The sequence below is a fragment of the Pleurodeles waltl genome, chromosome 8, assembly GCF_031143425.1.
Source record: "Pleurodeles waltl isolate 20211129_DDA chromosome 8, aPleWal1.hap1.20221129, whole genome shotgun sequence".
In the NCBI taxonomy this organism is placed as follows: Eukaryota; Metazoa; Chordata; class Amphibia; order Caudata; family Salamandridae; genus Pleurodeles; species Pleurodeles waltl.
In genome coordinates this window covers 768,472,505-768,493,288 of record NC_090447.1, presented here as the reverse complement: position 1 = coordinate 768,493,288, position 20,784 = coordinate 768,472,505, and the positions used below count along the sequence as shown (strand labels likewise).

The 20,784-nt window shown below is 41.0% G+C and overlaps 1 protein-coding gene across 1 annotated transcript in view; it reads right to left on the bottom strand.

The window, feature by feature from the left end:
- The window catches only part of ADGRG2 (adhesion G protein-coupled receptor G2), a 904,627-nt gene that overhangs the window by 533,012 nt on the left and 350,831 nt on the right, over positions 1-20,784 (bottom strand). Inside the window, exon 4 of the mRNA XM_069205012.1 lies at positions 20,218-20,262. Coding sequence (XP_069061113.1) covers positions 20,218-20,262 — 45 coding nt within the window. The remainder of the gene's footprint in view (positions 1-20,217; positions 20,263-20,784) is intronic.

Here is a 20,784-nt window from a genome sequence, read left to right as displayed (position 1 = left end):
CATGGCCCTATTCGGAGTTACCATTGTGAAGCTACACATAGGTAGTGACCTATATGCAGTGCACGCGTGTAATGGTGTCCCCGCACTCACAATGTCCGGGGAATTGGCCCTGAACAATGTGGGGGCACCTTGGCTAGTGCCAGGGTGCCCACACACTAAGTGACTTAGCACCCAACCTTTACCAGGTAAAGGTTAGACATATAGGTGACTTATAAGTTACTTAAGTGCAGTGTAAAATGGCTGTGAAATAATGTGGACGTTATTTCACTCAGGCTGCAGTGGCAGGCCTGTGTAAGAATTGTCAGAGCTCCTTATGGGTGGCAAAAGAAATGCTGCAGCCCATAGGGATCTCCTGGAACCCCAATACCCTGGGTACCTCAGTACCATATACTAGGGAATTATAAGGGTGTTCCAGTATGCCAATGTAAATTGGTAAAATTGGTCACTAGCCTGTTAGTGACAATTTGTAAAGAGAGAGCATAACCAGTGAGGTTCTGGTTAGCAGAGCCTCAGTGAGACAGTTAGGCATCACACAGGGAACACATACCTAATGTTTCGCATTAGTTTTTTTTTTTTAAACGAAATTTTTGCTGTATTTTGGCTAATTTCTTGGTCTCCTTCAGGGGAACCCACAAAGTCTGGATACTTCTAGAATCCCTAGGATGTTGGAAAAAAAGGATGCAAATTTGTCATTGGTAGCTTATGTAGACAAAAAGTTAAAAGGGCCTAAGTGCGAACTGCCCCAAATAGCCAAAAAAGGATCAGCACAGGAGGGGAAAAGGCATGGCAGCGAAGGGGTTAAAAGAATTGTAGTGAGTGCAATGCACAGTGCTGCTTAATTGAAGTGACAGCTTGCAGTTCTGTTTTTTTTCCTACAATCTATATGATTGTTTTAACCCACTGTTCAAGGACGATTCTTTATACAGTGCATCATTTATGGTGTATAAAAGAAAGTGAGAACAGTAAAATGGGAAAATGAAATGCTTATTTATATTATTATATACTTTACAACACGACAAATATCTACTGATTTCTTTGAATTATTATTTTATGTATTGTTTAAATTGTACATTTATTTTGTAAGTTTTATTTATTGTAATACTAATTCATATTTATGTTCTTTCTCTTTTTATATAGATCAAGGGCACCATCTACTGGAGTAATGTAGTTTGCTAATTAAGGCCCATATTTATACTTGTTTAGCGCCGCATTTGCGTCACTTTTTTACGCAAAAGTGGCGCAAACTTACAAAATACAATTGTATTTTGTAAGTTTGCACTGCTTTTGCGTCAAAAAGCGGCGGAAATGCAGTGCTAAAAAAGTATAAATATGTGCCTAAGTTCTTTCAGTGTTGTTCATAGGATTACATTGCCAGGGTGTTCCAAAGTACAGTAAGGAAATAGACACCTGCTTTCAAATTCAGACCCTCACTTACACTCCCACACAGCCACTGATGCACCCACTCACACACCGATAGTGATAGTCACAAACCCAATCACATTCTGATATCCACACTAACTCATATATGATAACAGCAACTCAACACCTAGTCTCAAAATGATTGAACCACAAACACACCCAGCTACACACTAACACAGCCACTCACCCACAACCACACACCAAAACAACCAATCACCCACCCACACACCAGTACAGCCATTAACATACCCAGCCACACACTGATACAACCACTAAAATATCCAGACAGACACCAATACAGCCACTGACACATCCAGACACACACCAATAGGACATTTACTTACCCAGCATCACATTAATACAGCCACTTATAAATGCACCAACACACTGATACAGCCACTGTTACACCCAGTATACACTGATACAGCCACTCACACTCCTAGCCACACACTGATACAGCCACACATGCAGTCAGCCACAAACCTATACAGTCACTCAAACATCCAGCAACACACAGATACAGCTACTCACACAACTTCTCATACACTGATACAGCTAGTCAAATACCCACTCAAACACTCATACAACCACTGACACACCCAGCTACACACTGATACGACCACTGACACACTCAGCTACACATTGATGCAGCCACTCACACACCTAGCCAAACACTAGTACTGTCACTCATGCACCCAGTCACACTCCTACACAGCCAATCACACACCCACTCAGACACTGATACAGCCACTCACACTTCAAGCCACACACTGATACAACCACTGAAACACCCAGTCACAGACCAATACAGACACTGACACACCCAGACACACACTGATACAGACAATTACACAGTAATACTGCTAATGGCACACCCAACCACACAATAATGCCACTCAAACACCGAAGCACACATTGACACAGCCAGTGACACACCCAGGCATACACCAATATAGTCCCTCACACACTCAGCCACATATTAATACAGGTACTCACCCACCCATTCATACAGCAATACATGCACTTATACATTGATACAACCACTCACACACCCATTTACATACTGACACAGACAGTTACACACCAATTGACATAATAACACAGCTACTCACATACCCAGTCACACACCGATACAGTCATTCACACACCCACTCACACACCCACTATCACACTTATATAGCCACTCACACACCAGCTACACATTGATACAGCCACTCACACACCAATACAGTCATTAACACGCCCTTTCACTCACAGACCAGCCTCTCACAAACATAAGCACACCAATACAGCCACTCACTGCGCCACTCACACACTGATACAGCCAGTCACACACCAAACAATACACTGATACAGCCACTCACACACCCAGTCACACACAAATCCAGGCACTCACACACACACATTCGTATGTCTATACAGACACTCATATACCCACTCAAACACTGAAACAGCCTCTGACACACCCAGCCATACACTGATACAATCACACATCCAGTCACACACTGATACAGTCACTGACACACCCGGTCACACACTCATACAGTCACTCACACATCTAGCCACACACTGATACAGCCATGCATCCAGCAACTCACACACCCAGGCACACACCAATACAGCCACTCACACACCCACTCACTGACCCATACGGCCACTGACACACCCACTTATACACCCATACAGCTAGTCACACAGCCAGTCACACACAGATACAGCCACTGGCACACCCACTCACACACTGATACAACCACTGACACACCTGGTCACACACTCATACAGCCACTGAAATACCCACTGACACATACATACAGCCACTCACCCACCCATTCTCTCAACCACACACTAGTACTGCCACTCACACACCCAGGCACACCCATACAGCCAATCACGTACCCACTCAGACACCAATACAGTCATTCGCACACCCTGTCACACACTAATACAACCACTGACACATCCAGTTACAGACCAATACAGCCACTGACACACCCAGGCACACACTGATACACATCCACTGATACATCAATACAACTACTCACACACCCAGCCACACACTGATACAACCACTCACCAACACAGTGACACTCTGATACAGCCACTATCACACCCATCATTACACTGATACAGCCACTCACACACCTAGCCACAAAGTGATATAGCCACACCTGCAGCCAGTAACACACCAACACAGTCAATCACACACTCAGCCGCAGACAGATACAGCAAATCATACAACTGCTCACACACTGATATACCTACTCACACACCCACTAACACAGTGATACAAACACTGACACGCCCAGCTATTCTCTAGTACAGCCACTCACACACAAAGTCACACACAGGGACAACCACTCACACACCCAGGTACACACCTATGTAGGCACTCATAAACCCACTTACACACCAATACACCCACCCACTCACACACACACCGACACACACAGTGATGCAGGCACTCACACACCCATCTACACACCAATAAAGCAACCTATATACCCAGTCACATACTGATATAACCACTGAGACACCAAGCTACACACTGATACAGCCACTCACACACCCACTTACACACTGATACAGACACTTACATATCTAGTCACACATCAATACAGCTACTGGCACACCCAACCACACACCAATAAAACCACTCAAACACCCAGGAAAATATTGATACAGTCAGTGGTACACCCCGGCATACACCAATACACCCACTCACACACCCAGCCACACATCAATACAGGCACTCACACACCCATTCATACATCAGTACAAGCACTTATACACTGATACAACCACTCTCACACCCATTTACATACTGACACAGACAGTTACACACCCACTGACACAGCAATACAGCCACTCACAGCTATCCACAAACTGATACAGCCACTCCCACGCCCAGCCACACACCCATACAGTCAACCACACAACAAAACAGCCACTCACACACCCACTAACACACTGATACAGCCACTCATACACCAGTTACACACTGCTATAGCTACTTACACACTGATACTGCCACTGACACACCTACTCACACACACACACTCAAAGACCGATAAAGCCACTCATACACACACTTTCACACCAATACAGCCACTCACACACTGAACAACACACTGATACAGCCACTCACACAGCCAGTCACACACAAATACAGTCACACATCCACTCATACATCCACTACAAACCCAGCCACTCACACACCAATACAGCCACTCACACACCCAGGCACACACTGATACAGCATTTCACACATCCACTCACTGACCATTACAGTCACTCAGACACACTCATACACCCATTCAGCCACTGTGGATACAGCCACTCACACACCCAGTCACACACCAATACAGCCAATCACACACCCACTTGCACACTGATACAGTCACTGACACACTCATTCACACACTAATACAGCTACCCACACCCATTCACACCCCCATGCAACCACTCACACACCCAGCCATACAGCGATACAGCCACTCATACAGCCAATCATGCACATCAACAGCCACTCACACACCCACTCACACACCAAGACAGCCACTCACACACCCACTCACACACGAATACAGTCACTGACACACCCAGTCACACACTCATACAACCATCTACACATTCACTCACAGATACAGCCCCTCACCCACCCACCCATACACCCATATAGGCCCTCACACAGCCAGCCATAAACCAATACAGCCACTCACACAGCCACTCATGCACCAATACAGCTACTCATGCACCCACTCACACAACAATACAGAGACTCCTATGCCCAGTCACACACTGATACAGCAACTTACACACCCACTCACACACCAAAACAGTGTCATACACCTAGTCACACAATGATACGCACACTCAGGTATCCACTCACACACTGATTTAGCAACTCACACACCCATTCATACACTGATACAGCCACTAACACACCCAGCCACACACCCACAGAGATACTCACACACCCGTACCACAACTCACAAACCCATCCAAACACTAAAACACTTATTCAAACTAACATATCCATAAACATATAGCAACAGGTATTCAGAAATTCACAAACATATAATATGTAGTTTTTATTTCCTTAAACTAAAAAAGGCACTTCTAACAAGAACCTTTTTTTTTATTTTGGAACTTTTTTTCTTAACAGCAACTATAGAAAATAAACTTCAGAAACAAAATGCACAAAACTTGTGCAACATTTTTTTTTTCTAAAAATACATTTTAACAACAGTGTCTTTTTAAAGCATTTACCAGAGCAGGAAAAGACTGTTCCCCAATAGTGATTACTTTCTTGCACCCTGATTAAAATGTTCCAACTTTCAACAGTTTTGGAATCAGAGTTGGCAGATTTGATGTTACTGCAGCAGGCACCCGGGACCCCAGGAGCTAACTTCACCGTCACCTGAGGTTGAGATACGCCCTTGCCATGCTCTGCTAATTACCCCAGATATTGCATCACTCATGACATCTTCTATGACATCATTGATAATATCTCTGTAACATTTGCAGTAAAATTATTGAAGAGAAAACTGTGCATGGCAGACTGCGAGCTATATTTACCTTCTAGTTATTTGAAATAACTCTGACAGCTGAATTTCTATGGTATTATGTGTGTAAATTCAGAACCCAACTGTAACGTCCCTCTAACCTTTGAGATTTTTCAGTGAAAAGATATATACCTATATATATATATATATATATATATATATATATATATATATATATGTATATATATATATATATATATATATGTTAAAAATGCTAAAAACAACATGCAAGGGGACTACCTTTGTCCAAGAATAAAACCAAAACAAATCGTGCTCCTGGTACTGCAGTACTCTAGTGAATCCGGAGCAGCCATTCTATGATGTAGTGAGGTACTCCTACTCGAGTCCCCTCTCAAGAGTGACACCCATGGTAGTGTGTTACTGTGCAAGCATCATCGACTGAAGCTTGCACGGTCCAAAGCTACCATAGGTTTGATGTTTGGGAGGCCGAACTGGAGTAATAGGAAACAATAAAGATAAATAAATAAATGTGACTTGGGGTTCGTCTGGAATGAATGTCTGTGGGGTGTTTGCCGACCACAGTGGGTTGGTTTCAGGGCCTGCCCAGAGGCCAGGCTCTGCAGCCAAAGGCTGCTTACAGCTAAGTGGTTGGCTGCCTGCATGGGGGTTGAGTCCTGTGGCCAACAACCCCCTAGCACTGCCAGTGAGCAGCAGGGGTTTGTCGTCCAAAGGTGTTTGGCACAGGACCTGGTTGGATGCCAGGACCTGTGACCATCTCCATGCTGAAGACTGTGAAAAGTGTGAGGTTGGCCACCTCTGGGTTTGGTGTGATGTTCTTCTTCTGATAGGCACCTCAGGGGGTTTTACACGGGTTTTACACAGGTTTTACACAGGGTTACAGACTACTTGCTGACTGCAGGGGCACTAAGCATGTGGGATTGGTTCAGGACTGGCTAACATGTTAGGTAATGTTAGCAAATAACTGAGGAAAATTACTTAATATCTAATCAGTCTGGAGCTTTAACTTCTTGTGGTGTGTTTGATGACTGGAATAGATGAGAAAGGAAAATCCATAGTAAAACTGAAGTAGCTCACCCCCCTGCTCTCAATATTCTTTGGAAAGTCATAACAAAATATAGGAGAGGAGCTTAGTGTTTACAGTGGGATCGTGCTCATTCTATGAAGTTAATATGCTTTGGAGACACGTGTCGGGAAGCTCCAAAATATTCTATCTCAAGACTTCTTTACTTTCCGCTTTTACGTTCTATAAAAATGGAACTGAACTTTTGTGGAACCCCTTGAAAACAACCTTTAAAAAGAGTGTGAAAAGTAGACTACTGATAGGCCTCTCGAAGTAGTTAGATTTTGTGTTAAAAAGTGGACCGAAAACTCACTCTGCACCTTAGATGTTCACTGACAATGACTAACGTATATTAGTACTACATCTGAAGATCTGAAGAAGTAGAAATGGCAGTTAAACACTGGGAAAAGTATGTGAAATATCCTGTTAGTAACCTGTAAAAACATGCAAATTAGGTCTGAAATTAGACCTGAAAAATATTGAATACCATTTAATGTGTAGGCACCTACAGAGCTTTAACTTCTTGTGGTTTGTGTGATAACTGGAGTAGGTAATAAAGCTGAATCCACACTGAAACTCAAGGGGGTATTGGCCACAGGACTCAACCCCCAAGTTGGTTGCTCCTTCTTGAAACATAGGTGTCTGAAAACTCATGGTCGAAAAGAGCAGATCAGCAGAGGGTTTAAGATGGGAAAGTGGGTGTTGTACAAAGCCAGCATGGTTTGCAGTTGAATGTGAGGCATCTAAAAAATATTGCATCTAGAGACTTTACTTTGCTCTCCTATATCCTAATGAAGACACTGGAGCTCAACCTATGTGGAATCCTTTGGAAACACCCTTTTCAAAAAGTCAGAAATATGGGCTACTGGTTGGCCTACTGAAGTGCTGAGATTTGAATTTTGAATTTTGAATTTTGAATTTAGAAAGTGGACTGAAAACCTATGTTTTACCTTACTCATCCACTCACATGACTAAAGTACACATGTACTACATCTGTTAGTAATCTATGAGAGCTTGCAAAATTAACTCAAAAGTAGGTCTGCAAACGACTGAAATGACTTGATTGAAGTGGGTGGAAAATAATATCCAAACTGATAAAGCAGTACGTCACCCCTCTTTATTATGACATCCCCTTCAAAAGTGATGAAGGAATAGAGAAGATTAGTATAGGGTTTAAGGTGGATAAGTGTGCATTCTACAAAATGATTACATTTTGGCTTTGGTGTGTCAGGCAGCTCCAAACCTTTCCCTCAGGAGACGTGTTCAATTTCCTCTGTTATGTCCTAAAAAAAAATAAAGGTGGACACAAGTGGAACCCATGGAATCACAGTTCAGAAACTGTTCCAACATAGGCTGAATGTCGGCCTAGTGAAGAGATGATATTCATCATTAAAAACTGTTCATAATATAGTTTTCTATTGAATACAAATGTGGAATACAAGTTGGACATTTTAAAATATAGAAAGCACACTTTAACGCAATGAAAACTATGTGGAACAGTGTACTCCTACTAAACTCCTGAAAACATGTATAATGAAGTTTGAGAGTAGGTCAGTAAACTGCTGAAAAATATTTAATGTTCAATCAGCTCTAAAGCTTTTACTTCTTGTGGTGTGGGTGATGACTGGAGTAGGTGAAAATGAAAATCCAAAGTGAAAGTGAAGAATATTACCCTTTATTCTTACATCATCCATTTGAAAAATTAAAAGAAAACAGAGCAGAGCAGCATAGGGTTTAAAGTGCAAGAGTGTGCATTCTACAAAGTCAGTATGCTTTAGAGTTGGGTGTAAGACAGCACCAAAGTCTTCCATATGGGAGGAATTTTACTTTCTACTCATTTCCTGATAACAAAATTGGAGGTGAATGCACTTGGACACCTCTCAGAAACTCATTTTAGAAACTGTTGAAAATGTAGGCTGAATTTAGGCCCACCTAATGGGTGAGATTCACTTTTAGGAATTGCACAGAAAATTGACTTCACACTATAGTCGTCCACTGAATATGACTGCAGTGTACAAGTTGGACATCTGAAGATGTAGAAACAGCATTTTAAACTTGAGAAAACTATATGGATTAGTACATTAGTGACTCATGAAAGCATTTGAAATGAAGTTTCAGAGTTGGTAAGAAAGCCACTGTAGTAGGTTATACTGGTCACTAAAGTGCCATTTCCTTGATATGCTGCTATGCAAGTGGCTTGGGTCTATAGACTGGAGCAGGCCTTTAATGGCTGCTATAGTCCATTACAGCAGATTATGAGGGTGTATTAGGATGTTTCTGCTCTCATGGGACAGAATGTTCTAATAGAGTTCTAGCCACGGTAGGTGGGTATTAAGGGTATTACAGCCACTACAATCCCATTCCCTTGTTTTAGACCTACACTTTTAGTACAGTCGCTATCACTGAGTGGGCCTTTAGTAGCAAGTGTAGCCTGGTACAGCAGGCTGTAAATCTTATATTATCTCAGTGTTGTAGCCTGCTGTAGCTGGCTATTATGGTAAGTAAAGTACTGCTCTCTTGTTACAGGCCTTCACATTATGTTGACACTCTAAGAGTAGGCTGGGTCGTTATTGGTCAGTACAGTGCGTGGTGGTGGGATCTAGGGCTTTATTAACATCAAGAGACCAAAAATGCAAACAACAGACAGATTGTCTATGTATTAACCAATAAACGTGGGTCTAAAAAAGATCCTTTTTAAAAAATAAAAAATAAAAACTTTTTAATGTTATTGTAAATTATTTTGGGATTAAACTAACAATAGGAAAAACTGGAGTATTAACACATGCATCTGAAAAATAAAAATCTTATTTGAGCAGCGAACAGCCGGCCACTGGCTTCCGCACTTTGTTCACCAGCACAGATAACATTTGCACACTGCAAGCAGTACAATGTAACTTTCATATGGAGGGAATTCATTTCATGGGTCAGGGCAGTAGGAACATCAGCAGAAACAGTATCCCCTAGCTGGATACTGTATACTGGAGCAGGTGATGTGGCAGCTCCTTCATCCTCCTGAAATTTCCTCCTTGCTATGTTGAGTTGTGTGATATTCCAAGCATTGAGATGCTTTGGCATTCCTGAAGTACCAAATGAATATTTTGTCCAGTACCCATCAAATTCTCCTGAAGACAGAACTTGCAGGTGACCAGCCTTGCCAAGACATATTTTTCTCCAAGTAGTGCAGTAAAAAGGTCCCAATCAATGGACTATGGTGAGGTCTATGAGTCCTCCTGCTGTCACTGTTCTCCCAGAAACTGATTTTGCCTGTCTTCTTCTGCAGACACCATTTTTTTGGTTGAATCCCAAAATAAGTTGGCAAGTACAAAAAAACAGCAGAGAGTGGGAATGGTGTGAATATTCAGATGTGCTACCCCTAATAGCAGTAAGAGGGGAACTTCATGAGAATACATCAAAATTAAGATTTTAGAGAATGAGATGTAGTTTGACTGTGAGTCACATGTACTGGGTCAAGGTTTTAGGTACCTTGGTGTACCATGGTACAACAAATACCTAAAAATGCAGACATGTTTCTAAAAACTACAAGGCATTTTCCTTGCTTGTACCTGCGAGGAAACCCACAGGTTCGGATTTTAAATAAAAGTATACACAACTTTGTTCTACTGAAATAATTTATTGTGTAGTCAACTCTAGAGCTTTAACTGCATGTGGCATGAGTGATGGCTGTGGGATGGACTTCAATTAACCCTGGTTTGATCCATCTTGTGGCAGGCACTAGGCCCAGCCACACAATGGGGTAGCATTTTTATCGGGGCAAGTGGGGGGGCGATGGCTTGCAGGAATTGTGTAGATCCCTGCACATTCCCAAAGTTCATGTCACACAAAATGCAAGAAGAATGTGGGATTTCTCCACACTGCATTTTGGGAGACTTGGGGGAAAACTGGGTGGTAGAAAATTGATGGCTTACCGCTGATTCCAGAACTTTCCCTCATATAAATGTGAGGGAAATGTGTTTTTTCAGACATAGTTTGAGGTTTGCAAGGGCTTCTGGATAAAAGAAAAAACCTAGTGAGAGGCATGCAAGTCACACCACCCTGCACTCCCTCAGGTTTCTAGTTTTCAGAACTGTGCAGTGGTAGGTTTCCCTAGGTACCCTCTCAGCTAGCGTCCAAAATCCAAAGCTACCCGAATTGCAAAAAAGAGATTCCTTTCAGTGGAAATATTTGATATCTCCATTTTACGTTTCCATCCCCTTCCTACTGCGTGCACTAGGTCCATCCACAAAAGTGAGATACCATTTTTATCCAGAGTCTTGGGGAAATGGGAAAGGTACGAAACTTGTGGCTCACTGCGGATTATCAAACTTTTCATCACACAGATGACTTTTGGCCAACTTTGAGGTGTGCAAGGGCTTTGGTGTAAAAAAAAACCTGGTGAAAGCCATGCAATTCACACCACCCCAGATTCTCCCAGATATCTGTTTTTCAGAAGTGTTCAGGTATGGTTGGTTTCCCTGGGTGCTGGCTGAGCTAAAGTCCACTGTCACCACCAGAAGTAAGTTTATGGATGGAGAAATTTGGTATGTATATGTTGTGTTTTGAGTCTTTTCCTATTACAGGTGCTAGCCCCTCTGCCCCCACACAAGTGAGGTAACATTTTCATTGGAAGATGTTGGGGAATGCTGAGTGGTAAGAAATTTGTGGCACCCTACATATTTCAGAAGTTTCACTCACAGAAATGTTTGTTTTCATGCACAGTTTGAGATTTGAAAGAGCTTTTGGGTACAAACATTTTATTAGAACTACAGAAGTCACACCACCCTGGATACCTAAGGGTGTCCAGTTTTCAGAAATTTCTGGAAAAAGTAGGTTTCCCCGGGTGGCGGCTAAGCTAGGGCCCAAAACTTGCAACTACTTTTATTGTAAGAAAAGCATGGATTGCACAGGTTAAACATGATGCCCCTGGTCAAATTTTGGGGAGCACTGCGTTTCAGGTGCTAGGCCCAGCTCATTTTGAGTGGAAGGTGTGTGGGAAGACAGACTAAGAGAACATTTGTTATTAACAATTAGATGTCCCTGCATTTGTACCTTCACTATTGAAGGAGGAAGACATTTTTTAAAATACCTTTGAATCAAATTGTAGCCTGGACACATACAAATTCAGAGATGTACAAATATCTACTGCACCTATACTCCGGATCTGGCTGTACATTTCAGAAAACTTCATAGGTTTGCCTCATACTCATTTTTATCTCTTTATATTTTACAATTTGAATTTTCCTATAAACTGTGTAAAACCATTGTAAGGGGTAGCTCAGTTGTTAACTCTGCATACCTCGGCTTCTTGGAGACACTCATTCTATATCCAGGTGACCAGAAGTGTCAGCAAACATACCGGTGTATTGTTTTTGTAAATCCGCAATTGTTAAAAGAAGTTATAGATGAAAATGTTGTCACAAATTGTATATCTTTTTATTTCAACAGTTAGATTCTCTGGGAAAATCTTCAGGGATTTACTCAAATTATCCCTTGCTGAATTCAGAATCTTGCATACTTTTCAGAAATGTATGGTTTACTGGCATCACGCATGTGGTTCACTCCCGTTTCCATCACAAACTGGAATATAGTTGAAAGAATGAAAATTAGGAAAAATTGGCTACTTCTTCAAAAATGCCAAATCAAATAATTGTTTTTTGATACAGCTCTGCATGTTACTGAAAGCTGGGAACATGGTGAATTTAGCAAAGTAACATGTTTTCCATTTATTATTAGAAAAACACAAAGTTTAGCTTTATTCTTGCAATTTTCTCAGTCTGCTCCAGGGGAATTCACAAACCCTGGGAACCTTTAGAATTTCCATGATGTTGGAAATAAAGGTCACAAATTTGGTGTGGATAACTTAAGTAAAAACAAGGTTATGGAGGCCTAAGCGTGAAGTACCTCATATAGCCAAAAACGGGCTCAGTACTGGGTTGGAAAGCCTCAACCGTGAAGGGGTTAACGTTGAAATGTATTTCCAGCAGCATACTTTACCTTTTGCTGTTAACAGAGATGCACAATGCAAATGAAGTAAAAGAAGGTACACTAGTGCCAAAGGAATTAGTGTCAAGAAGCAAATAATATATATATATATATATATATATATATATATATATATATATATATATATATATATATATATATATATATATATATATATATATACATCAAGTGTTACAAAGAAAACCTCCAGCTTCTGTGTATGAGTGGCAGTGAAGTAAAATCTGTAACATATTACGAGAATCAATTAAGAAACTCAGGTTTTTCTATTACAAGTGTAGCAGGGGAACTGCAAAGCAGAAACTTGAACCTCTTCAAAGTTGTGATCCATAACTAGTTGGGAAACTTTCAAATTTTCAAGGACATTCATTGACTTGCTTTACAAAACAGGTGTGTGACAGTAAATTGCCATCATACTCGGATCTGTGAGTTCATATTGCTAAAATTTGCAGTCTAGTCACAAAGTTTTACTTCAAGAAAAGTCCACTGCTTTATCTAAAAGCAATGAATAGTGCACATGGGACACACTCTGTTGTAACAAGTATGTCAAAGAAAATTCAAAAGGCATACCTTGGGCCCGAAAGAGAGAATGAATAAAATGAAGTACAAGTGGAGGTTTCCAATCATAGAACCACTAAAGAGATAATGTCACACGGTTTTAGGAAACAACAGCAGACATTCCAAGGAAGATATGTGTTTTTTCCACAGTACAAACCACAAGGCATAGACTAAAAAAGTATATGTCAAAGGCAATATTAAATACAGAGTTGTTGAAAAGTGCTTTAACCTTGGACATTACCTAATAGCTGAGGAATGGTTTGATTTGTGTGTCAACCACATTGTTTGCAAAAACTGTGTTAGTAAACTGGATGATAATAAAATGCTTGTGAGAGACATTCATGACCTTAGAGATCTTTCCCTTTCCCAGCTGAATGTTTTTGACAGCATTGTCATCCAAGCTATGCACCCTTTTCAAGCTCTAGTTTGCATGCAGCCAAAAACTGCAACGTAACATCCAAAGAAATGACTGAAGGGCCTGAAAGGGAAACTAGTACATCCTCCATTAGTCTTGAAGAAGAGCATTGAGATACTAAGAAATTGAAGACTACTAGTGGTTGTAGTGAATGGTGTGCCAACAAAGGAAAGAAAAAGTTGGAAACAAATTGTTAACTTACATAATGTGGGAAGAAAGCACTACTATACATGAAAGCATTACAAAGGTGTGGACACAGAGTATCATTTGTTTTCACTTTTCACACAGCCTTCGAAGTATAGAGAGATTGGTTAGTTTCAATTGTAGATTCTGCTAATGTAGAAGGCATCTATGAGCGCCTCAGTATTCACCCACTACACTCTGGGGATGCCATGGGTGATGCTTTGGATTTGTATCAAATGTACCAGGCACAATGGCAGCTAGTTAGTGTGTGGGAAAATTGTTTAGAAGCTCTTTATCTTCCACTTCTCTTCCCTACAGGAGAAGGAGGTTGGTATGATTATCATGGAGTACAGCTACCTGCTTCTGAGTATAGGTCAACTAGACTTTAGTCTGAAGATCTAAGACTTAGACAGAACACTGATTATCTTTTCCATCTTCTACTTGAAAGTGCACTGGCTTTTGCATGTTGCGCTGTAGCAGATATTCTCAAAACAGGCCCATGATTCCTTAACATGAGTGTCAGAGAAAGGTTTGGTTCAGATGAAATGAGTGAAACCTCATGAATCTCATGGCATGTCAACATGGTACAAATAAGTACTGGTTCTGTTGGCATGCTGAGGTAAACTACATGATGCATGATTTAGGTGCACCTATTTGGTTTGTAACTTTCATTTACACAGAGTATGCTGCAATGATCTCCATAAGTTTCTCAGGCTAGCTAACTCAAATGTTAATCTCAATTTTAAGAGACCTGCAGAATAATGTTCCTTCGTTTCAGCAAGTGTCTGTAGGCACTTCAGCCATAGGTTTCAAGCCATTCTGCACTTCATGTGCCAGTTACCAAGCTGAAAAGAAATCAAAGAGTTATAGTACATACTTCACTGTAAATTATTTTGCGTGTCAATTGCCCTGCCTCCACATGCTTTATCCTATTGAAAACAATGCAAAAATACCCTACTTTCCTCCCCCTGACGTCACATGGATGGTGGTAGAGGCAACTCTATCTTCTCACCTGGACCACCGCATTGACATTCTTCTATGTCTACCAGAATACTGACTACCCCAGTGTATTACATTTTCGACCTCAGGACTCTGTTAGCTGTCATCTAGCCAGCCTCCAACGGTTTAAAAGAAGAAAACAAATCTTCCAACATTGTCCTTGCTTTACAGGGCAGTCTTTAAAAACGATCTCCATATCTTTATCTCACTTTTAAACTTACAGTAAACACCTTAGAAGAACCGTATACAAGACGATGCTCCCTGCCCACCTATATCGGAACAGAAAAATTTACAGATAATCCCAACCGCTCACCAAGTTCTGAAAGATGTTTAAAAGTTGTTAAAAATGTTGTACTTACTACTATCTCCGCTATAAAATGGTTACTGTCTTACTTAACTCTACCTCAAATGAATTTCAAAATCTTCTCTCTGATCTGTTATATCGGCTTGATCTATTACCGTTCCATTGTTCTTATTCTCTCTGAATTTCAAGTGTCTCTAAATGACTGTGAAGAGTGTTATACTAAATGCATAGTAATGAAAATGAAATAAGTTTACAGGCACATTTGCTCTTTCAGATCCTCCTTGCTTTTTCCTTTTCCGATCCCAAAATTCACGTTTTCATACAGGGAGTGCAGAATTATTAGGCAAGTTGTATTTTTGAGGATTAATTTTATTATTGAACAACAACCATGTTCTCAATGAACCCAAAAAACTCATTAATATCAAAGCTGAATATTTTTGGAAGTAGTTTTTAGTTTGTTTTTAGTTTTAGCTATGTTAGGGGGATATCTGTGTGTGCAGGTGACTATTACTGTGCATAATTATTAGGCAACTTAACAAAAAAAAATATATACCCATTTCAATTATTTATTATTACCAGTGAAACCAATATAACATCTCAACATTCACAAATATACATTTCTGACATTCAAAAACAAAACAAAAACAAATCAGTGACCAATATAGCCACCTTTCTTTGCAAGGACACTCAAAAGCCTGCCATCCATGGATTCTGTCAGTGTTTTGATCTGTTCACCATAAACATTGCGTGCAGCAGCAACCACAGCCTCCCAGACACTGTTCAGAGAGGTGTACTGTTTTCCCTCCTTGTAAATCTCACATTTGATGATGGACCACAGGTTCTCAATGGGGTTCAGATCAGGTGAACAAGGAGGCCATGTCATTAGATTTCCTTCTTTTATACCCTTTCTTGCCAGCCACGCTGTGGAGTACTTGGACGCGTGTGATGGAGCATGGTCCTGCATGAAAATCATGTTTTTCTTGAAGGATGCAGACTTCTTCCTGTACCACTGCTTGAAGAAGGTGTCTTCCAGGAACTGGCAGTAGGACTGGGAGTTGAGCTTGACTCCATCCTCAACCCGAAAAGGCCCCACAAGCTCATCTTTGATGATACCAGCCCAAACCAGTACTCCACCTCCACCTTGCTGGCGTCTGAGTCGGACTGGAGCTCTCTGCCCTTTACCAATCCAGCCACGGGCCCATCCATCTGGCCCATCAAGACTCACTCTCATTTCATCAGTCCATAAAACCTTAGAAAAATCAGTCTTGAGATATTTCTTGGCCCAGTCTTGACGTTTCAGCTTGTGTGTCTTGTTCAGTGGTGGTCGTCTTTCAACCTTTCTTACCTTGGCCATGTCTCTGAGTATTGCACACCTTGTGCTTTTGGGCACTCCAGTGATGTTGCAGCTCTGAAATATGGCCAAACTGGTGGCAAGTGGCATCGTGGCAGCTGCACGCTTGACTTTTCTCAGTTCATGGGCAGTTATTTTGCGCCTTGGTTTTTCCACACGCTTCTTGCGACCCTGTTGACTATTTTGAATGAAACGCTTGATTGTTCGATGATCACGCTTCAGAAGCTTTGCAATTTTAAGAGTGCTGCATCCCTCTGCAAGATATCTCACTATTTTTGACTTTTCTGAGCATGTCAAGTCCTTCTTTTGACCCATTTTGCCAAAGGAAAGGAAGTTGCCTAATAATTATGCACACCTGATATAGGGTGTTGATGTCATTAGACCACACCCCTTCTCATTACAGAGATGCACATCACCTAATATGCTTAATTGGTAGTAGGCTTTCGAGCCTATACAGCTTGGAGTAAGACAACATGCATAAAGAGGATGATGTGGTCAAAATACTCATTTGCCTAATAATTCTGCACTCCCTGTATTCTGAATGTTATTTCTCAGTGGAAGTTACTACCCATGGAAACAGTCTTCCTGCGATTTCCGAATCATCACCAACGACTTAGCTTTTCAAAACAACGTAAGTCTTTCCTTTTCAGCAGCTAATATTGATTCTTGTCTTCGTATCTCTACCCTGTGTTTTGTGTTCAGAACAAGGTGATCTTAGTGCAGCAATGTGATATATCAGATTGAAAATCAATAAGGCATCTTCTCTTCTCATAGTAAGCGCCTAGAAGACAGTCAATATGGCATTTTCCTCAACACAAATAAGGACAATGTACTTACCTTTCCAAATAAATATTTTGACATCCAAGAAACACCAATTTTTTCAAAGTTGTTTTCAATTATCCTTTTGCTAAGGATTATTACTGGTGAGCACCAAGAATCTCACTAAACAAACATTTGTGAACTCAATAGATCTCCCCTGTGGCAAGACTTATGACTTTGCCAGTTTGTTTCCCCCTTATCTGGCAGCTGCATCTGTGAATGCAAGGCAGGCATCTTTATATTTAGTTTATAACTAACAAAAGAATTCCAAGATAATTGTTGTACATGCCACACACGTCGACATGTGGAATGCTTCCCCTTACAGTTAAAATAGTTTTGAGCAAGCTTATGAGAAAGTCTTCCAAGATGGCCAGCACCAGAATGATTTTTTTAAGCTTTATGGAAAACTATTTCAAAATGGTTGCCATATGTGCGCATCCATGAGTCGGAAAGGTGGTCATTTTGGAAAGCTCTTTCGTAAGCGTAAGAAAGAGCATTCCAAGATGGCACGGGTGGCCATCTTGGAATAGTTTAAAATATTTAAAGATGTCCATCCGCCACTGGATTAGTTGTGGGCGGTGGACAAATCACAATGGAGGAAGTGTGCAATGAACGGTGTTAATTTGTAAATAATGAGAACATGAAAACAAGAGAACAGTGTGGAAAAGGGGGGAAGCAGGGAGAAGAAAGAGAAATAGAGAGAAAGAGAAGTTGAAGATAACCGTCCCTCATGTATTTTGGTGGTAGGTCCTGATATCAGCAGCCAAAAAATTCAGCTTATCCAATCCAAACACAGTGACATGAAATTCTCCTTATGTGGGACAAAAGAATATGGATTAAACTCATTTAGTCAGAAGAAGGGAATTAAAATGAGAAAACCATAGAATCAGAAGAAAGAGGCACACCTAAAGGTCACTGTATGTCTATATTAGAGTAAATGGGTCTGTTTCCAACAGTTAGCTAATTCTGTCTTTAAATAGGATTTAAAACAAGTGGAACAGAATTGCCTCAGTAATAAAAAAGAGCCTGCACCGTGTGCAAGGAAATCTCCAGCAATAGACTCAGATACATTGCCAAATAATTGCACAATTAAAACTTCCAGTTAGAAAGAGTCAAAAACTCTTCAGAAGCATTTGTTTTGGCACGCCGTGCAATATTTGCCTGATTCAAATAAAATGTAATCAAACAAGGCCTCATTAACAGTGCTCCTGTACTTATGAGGTAACTCCACTGATCACCTGTGATTAACCTCGACACCTCATCTGCTGAAAGCAGTTGAAATGTCTATGTGATCCTCTGGGAACAAATGAAGAATTACTATGGTAATAAGGTGCAGAATTACAACTTCCCCTTCCTTGATTCGTAAGTTCTGAGGATACCGTCAGGATAAACCTTTTAATCTCCTTTTATGCCCCCTGGAACTTCCCCCAAATCAGCGATCCCCAGCTATTGGTAGCATCGGGGGCAGAGACAGATACCGGGATACCTAGCCTGATACTGGTGCATTCTTATGGTCTTCATTCTCGTTTTAAAAAGTAGACTAATGCAGCTCCACTCTGTTGAGGCAGCGCAAGCGTGCTGGGGATTGTTAATTGAGAAATGTAGGAGGTTAACATTTAAAATGGGTTCCTCCCCAAATAAAAAGTGACAATTTTATTGGGAGGAAAAGGGTTTTATTGTATAGTTCCTTGCTTTATGGGTGAAGCCTGCCCGAGGACACTATAGCCAGGTCTCAGTGCTTCTCCCAGACCCGCGGCCCTATGCCTGGTGAGTGACAGCAATAGTTCCGAGCATGCCTCAGGCGATATTCTTTCAAATAGTCATAGAAACTGCTTGATGTTAATTAATACATTATAAGAGTGTGCACTGCGAGGACAGTTTGCTCCAGAATACCACTGAGGACTCTTTACAAGGGTACTAGAAACACCAGATGTTTACATTACAATTCAGAGCCAGGCAGAATGTATGCTGCCTGTGGCTGATTCAGTGGTTGACTGTCAGGACGCAGGTAGTGGCTGTGTTGCACAGTGCACCTTGTTGGTGGCAGAGTCGATTACTCTAGTCTGTCCTCTAAATCTTCAGGTAGGAGGAAATGAGTAGGACTTTAACAAGAGGAGGCTAGGGCTTGATTAAGGAATAGTGCCTTCTCACACCAAAGTCTGAATGGAGCATAATACCAAGCTGACGTTTAACACAAGGTAGTCTATTTTATCTGGATACTAGGGGTCTTGAAAAACACAGTAGCAATCCCCAATCTAGGAATTCCCATTTTAACGCGAGAACACTGAAACAGAAATTCAACACAAGTAAAAATTATGGGACACTGAAGAAGACTTACAATGGCCTTGGTTCCAATAAATGCCTAAACAAGTAAAACTGAATAAAAATGCCCACAGGCTTGTAGGCAGAGACATACTGTGTGCATGTGAAAACAGAAGCACCCTTACTAGGAGAGCTACAGCAGTTAGGTAGGACAGCAATGGTGAATCAAGCATCCTGCAGGTAATCATATATGCATTGGATATATGTACATGCAATATATGTCAATTATGTTCATATCCTTACCCGTTGCTTTTGCCAGTGCTGGAGTTGTCAGACTTTTCATTTTAGCTGTAAAAAAATGTTAAAAGCAGGTTAGTACCAACCAGTCCATTACACGACACTCCATTTTGGAATTTGTGGGTTTTCTTTTTCTACAAGTTATATTGTCGTTTAGGTGGTGGGCTACATGTGAATTTGACCACCATGCACATTATTTCTTTGTCTTCTTTTTGTTCTGCCAACCAGGGATGGGAATAGTGGATTAACTGTGAGTGTCATGTAGTGACACAGTTGCTTGTGCTTGCTTATTCAAAATACCAACAAAGCTAACAATTGATCCCGTCCTGACAGTCCTATAGATAGCATACAAATGTTGCCCTGAGATTGTACTAAATGGTCATAAATCAACACAAAATACTCCTCCACCAGTCATAATGGAGCTGCCTGAAATCTTTGAAAACAGGCGATGGCAACGATAGTTACTGGTTTTATTGAAAAACATTTGAAGAAGGAGGATATTGGGTTATGTTTTTATTTAGCTGAAAGATACATTTGAATTGTAAAAGAAACGCATATCTGATCGCTTTGGAA